The sequence below is a fragment of the Otolemur garnettii genome, unplaced genomic scaffold, assembly GCF_000181295.1.
Source record: "Otolemur garnettii isolate 467f Iridium unplaced genomic scaffold, OtoGar3 scaffold00158, whole genome shotgun sequence".
NCBI lineage: Eukaryota > Metazoa > Chordata > Mammalia > Primates > Galagidae > Otolemur > Otolemur garnettii.
In genome coordinates, this window is record NW_003852553.1 from 465,244 (window position 1) to 470,914 (window position 5,671).

The window sequence follows — 5,671 nt, forward strand, 5'->3', positions numbered from 1 at the left end:
GTTACAGCTCACAGCAACCTCAAACTCTTGGGCTCAAGCAATTCTCTAGTCTCAGCCTCCTGAGTAGCTGGGACTACAGGCGCCTGCCACATTGCCCAGCTGTTTTTAGAGACAGGATCTCACTCTTGCTCAGGTTGGTCTTGAACTCCTGAGCTCAGACAATCCACCCGCCTGGGCCTCCCAGACTGCTAGGATTACAGGTGTGAGTCACTGTGCCTGGGCAGAACTGCATGTTCTTATAGGTAAAGAGGCATAAGACTACTGACAGAAAAACATTCGGGCTAAAGGGCTCTCAAGTAGAAAGAGCGAACCAGTGTAAATGCAAAGGATGATGCTACCAAAGACAAATAGCTCGAACTGCTTTTGAGTAGTGAAATATCTTCATCTTTTAGGTATCATTATATATTATCGTTCAACGAATAAGAAAAAAGTCCTTCATACCCAACTTAACATTTTATGTCTATCATTCATATACATCCTCGGAATTCAGATAAAATCACCAAAACAAAGGAGAGTGAACTAGTGAGGAAGGACACTCATACTTACCAATGTATTTGTAAGCTTTTCCCAGTTTAACCAAATGTGTTAAAGATTGTTCCACTATGCTTGCAGTCCACTGGTTGATGTTGTTGTGGTTATAATCTTCACCACCTAAGACCCCATCTACACACTAAAAGGGACAATTGAATTAGCCAATAAGAACAAGTTTTACATAAATGGCAGTAAAATTTTATTCAAAACGTAAAACACATTTCTAACTCAATAAGGCATCTTAGAAAACATACATCTGGTAAATATCGATTATTTATTGTCTGTAATTGCTTAAGAGTTTTCACATGCATTATCTCATTATATGAGATATTGTTGGCCATATAAAGATAAATATGCCGTGGCTTCTTTGTAGAGAACTTAACAATCTAGCAGAGAAGCTGATAAAAGAATTCTAATATCTATAAACACAGGAAGACTAATCATGGGTGATAAGTTCTGTCATAAAAGGATTACAATGAGTGGAAAGTAGGTGATATCAGTTGGTTAGAGTGGCTTTGAAACAGCTGGGATTTGAACTAGGGCTCAGATGCAAGACACAGGATTCAAAATAGTTCTCAGCCATGCCATCTGATTGCTTAACTATAAAACAACAAGCACATCTGCCACTGAAAGTAAAGATGCTCCAGAAAGAGAAAGTATAAGACTTCTTATAGTGCTTCCTTGAATCCACTTCTGACACCTGATTAAGAGCACTGGTTTAGTATCATAATCCTAGGTTTCAAGGCCTTCTCTAGCCACCTCCCTACTGTGTGATATCTAGCAGGTGACTTAACCCCTTCAAACCCTGATTTTCCTAATCCTTGAAGTAAAGATAATGGCATCATCTTATCAGGTTGTTGTGGTAATGAAATGAAATAATGAATCTCCAAGTGTTCACACACAGAGTAAGAACATAAATAACATTAACTATTATTATCATTATTGCTTCTGTTATTTTACATTCTAGTATAGAGCCTGAATAATAAAGCTCTCATTCAATTCATTTTTAGAATCTAGGTTGGTAACACATGCACACAAACACATGTAGCTTTCATTTACATCAATTAGAATACAGTAAGGATTTATAAAGCCACTAATATAGAATCTTAAGCTGGATAGTATAAGAGTTTCACTAATGATAAAATGTAAAAGAGAGAAATTAAATAATTTAGAGGGGCTGATGAAAGTAACGTGGCTCAAATTATCCCCCTAGAAAGTTCAATACCATGACAGAGTAGGGGCTGGGCAGCAGGCTAAGGGTCAGGAGAACACGATTTTAATTCTGGTTTATTATTACTAAGCTGATGACCTTTGGACAAATCTCTTTCTCTCTAGAGATCACCTTTCCTTAATGAGAAAGTAAGAACACTCATTTTTCTTTCAGGTTATTTAATAGGATCACTCCAAGTTCTGCTATAAACAGCAGAAAACACCATGGGGTTGTGGGTGCCACTGTAAATAGTCCTGCTAATTACTATTAATTAACATTTAGCATAATTAATTACCATTAACCGAGAGGCCGACTAGTGAAGTCTTTCAACGACTCTGTATTCTTAGAGCCAAACCCAGGACCTGATCACCTAGCCGGTGATCATACTCAATGAATGTATGTTGTTGAAGCAGTATTGGCTTTGACACATCACCTGGCATGCTAAATCAAATATATTAACACTTCTAGACTAAGTTCCAAGTTAAATTTCATTTTGTCTCACTGGTTGTTACAGGATTTTTTTTGGGGGGGGCACAAATTCTATCATTGACAATAAATACAATGTATGCATATAACTGATAAAAAAGTGACTCAAAGTTCAGCAGGAAAAATGTTAACATAGAGGCTCAGGGCAAGGAATCAAAAGAGAGAAAATAAGATTGATAAGAGATAAGGAAAACAATTGCTGAAATTATGTAATCATCTATGAAGTGGTGAAATGTTGCTTACTCTCAAGCCTTTTCAGTGCCTCAATGGAAATACTACGTATTTTGATGCTAGAAGAGGGTTGGCTCACAGGAAGAAAGGAGAAGGGAAGATGATCGCTATGTGTAGCTGCAATTGACCTGTAGCAAACCTCACCTCTCTTTGAAGTCTCACATTTCGTACAAAAAATACAAGAAACACTTGCTTTTGACTACATAATGTATTAGAGTTTTTATTTAAAAATGTTTTCAGTTAAATTATATTACTTAACTTCCTCCTGCAAATATTCAAGTCAAATTGACACTTTAAAGTGTATCCAGTGGCTTCTAGCACCACCTAGCCACTGTCAATTATGTACATCCCAGTTTAAGAAGCATGGTTCTTTTAATTTAATCAAAGTAACACAGGCATACATTTCCTTTATTTTATATTATTATTGTTTTAGGCACAAGTTTTAAAAATCCAAACAGAAGAGCTTACAATGAAAAGCAGAAGTCCCTTCCCTACTCTTTCCTTTCACATCCTAGCTCCATTTCCTTTACTGTACAATTCTTTGTTTTTATTTCTTCTAAAGGTTACCTACATATCGCCAAAAAAATGTTTCTATCACTATTTGCTGAATTATGACTTACACACTTCTATATAACTCCTGCTATGATAGATGCATATTTGGTTCCCTCAGACCACCTGTCACCTTGCTCCCACCCACTTCTCTCAATATAATGAATTCACTATTTTAATTTGTAAATTTTTGCACTGTTAGGAACATATTTCTTTTCTATTCCTAACATTTCCTTCCACACAGAGGATCTTCGCCTAACGGTTCTGGTTATTGTTCCCATGGAGGTGGAGTGAGTTACCTGGTTGGTGGGTGACACCACTATTCCAACATTGACATTTGGGAGAACCAATGTTCCAAATGTCTTGGACTTGGGTTTTGGTTTCTTCTTCCCTCTCTATCCAGACCAATGAAGGCACCAAACTGGGTGACTGTTTCTCTCTGCTGACTCAAACTTTCCCCTGGATGCCTTTTGCAAGGTCTAAACTGAGAAGTGCGTGGGAGTTTGCAAAACAAGATATAATCGCCAACTTAGTTTTTATCATTAATAAAGATGGAATTTTGTTCTCTTTCTAGTCACTTTTTTGTCTTTTTATTTGGCTCAGAACTTAGGTAAAGAATAAGGCACTATTTAAAGGGACCCCAAAGACCCTAGAATCCTTTGTTTCATGTTCCATCAATCAAGGAAGGACATTTTTACCTTGCTTTACACTTTGAAAAATGAGATTATTACTCTGTCCTTCTCACTGCCTCCACTGCTTATTCTACCTCCGAATTTCTCTCATTTGTGCTTTTATTATACTTTGTCAAGGTACTAAAACATTTGCATTCTATTTTTTTATTAAATCATAACTGTGTACATTAATGCAGTCATGGGGTACAATGTGCTGGTTTTATATACAATTTAAAATATTTTCATCAAACTGGTTAACGTAGCCTTCATGGCATTTTCTTAGTTATTGTGTTAAGAAATTTGTATTCTACATTTAGTAAGTTTCACATGTACCCTTGTAAGATGCACCATAGGTGTGGTCCCACCAATTACCTCCCCCCTCCCCTCCCTTAATAAATAACTATTCCTGGGCTAGCAAGACATACACAACACATGCTTTTGAACTATTAAAGTCTGGCAGGTTTTTCAGGTTCCTAGCCCTCTCAGACCTTGAATTAATTCCTAGTTGTACAAGGCCAGACCTCAGTGAGCTCTGGATGAGCTGGTGCCCCAGAGCATTCAGGCAAGTGAGGTATTGTCTCTGGATGCACTGATGACACAAACAATGACCAGAGAGCAGAGCTGATCCAGTCCAGACTAAACGCAGTCAGGGCCTGCTGAGACATGAGCCCCAGCAGCCATCCCCACGGTACAAGCCTGCCTTCTGGGCCAGATCAGTCCTTTTCTACGATTTGGCAGCATTAAAGATGAGTCAGGATTATTAAAGTGTTCATAAATTAAATACCTTACCCTCAGTTGCATGTATATGATACTGAAAGAATAACGAAAGTTTCTCTGCTGGAATTAATTCCTAGAGACAACGTTTTGTCTATTTTTCTAACAAGAGGACCAGATTTCATGTTTCAAATATTTTTCTTAAGATTTTGACTTACTATCATATCAGTGTCTAAAAAATGTTAAGTGATTATTTTTCCAATTATATTGAGCAAAAACAGCATATAAGGTTTGAAAGTAGACATTTCTACGGTCCTTCATCTTTTTGACGTAATATGCATATATGTTATACATGTACTTTACAGTATAAAAAGTGTATGCATGTAGATATATACATATAAAGACACACATATAAACACATGGTTTTATAGCATTAACATTTACCATAATGTTTGGCCTACTGGAACCAAAGTTTATTATTCAAAAGATAGGGCATCAATTTTAGAAAACAGCAAAACAGTTTTCTAGACTAAGAAAATCCTTAAGTATGTCTTTCAGAGTAAGCCCCCAGAACCAACAGCATACAACAAAACATTGAAACAGCCCTATAAAGAGTTTAGTGGATACATATTTATAATCTTCTTGTTCTAATACTATGGTTTCTAACTTTGTATTGAAAGTCAAAACAAGTTTTTTTCAATTTCCATCAATGCAGAAAGCTCCTAGATAAACATACTATATAACTTACCTCTTTGACAATATTGTGGGCTTCCTCAGCATTGAAACCAACCTAAAGGGAAAACAAAAAGTAAAGCTGCTTTCAACACAACCTTCCTTTTATTTGTAGATATGACATTACACAATATACCCTAGGCTGTCCTAGACAGGTGTTAGTGACAGGAGATCATAATGATAAGAGGCATTAAGTCTACCAAGGCTGTCACTCCTACCCCAAACATGTATTCCCTACTAACCTCCCTGGAGATTCTGATTCATTGGATTTGGTGAAACCCGAGCAACTACATCTTTTTAAAAAATGCTTTATACTGGTGATTGTGGTGGACATTCTACATTAAGAATCATTGTAGGCTCAGCGCCTATAGCTCAACTGGCTAAAGCGCCAGCCACGTACACCTAAGGTGGCGGGTTCGAATCCCCAGCCCGGACCGCCAAAACAACGACGGCTGCAACCAAAAAATAGCCGGGCGTTGTGGCGGGCGCCTGTGGTCCCAGCTACTTGGGAGGCGGAGGCAGGAGACTCGCTTGAGCCCAGGAGTTG

At 37.6% G+C, this 5,671-nt stretch overlaps 1 protein-coding gene across 1 annotated transcript in view; it reads right to left on the reverse strand.

Annotated features, from left to right (window-relative positions):
• DYNLT3 (dynein light chain Tctex-type 3) overlaps positions 1–5,671 on the reverse strand; it is a 10,070-nt gene that overhangs the window by 1,338 nt on the left and 3,061 nt on the right. Inside the window, exons 2-3 of the mRNA XM_003799879.3 lie at positions 5,141–5,182; positions 547–670 (exon numbers count right to left, since the gene is read on the reverse strand). Coding sequence (XP_003799927.1) covers positions 547–670; positions 5,141–5,182 — 166 coding nt within the window. The remainder of the gene's footprint in view (positions 1–546; positions 671–5,140; positions 5,183–5,671) is intronic.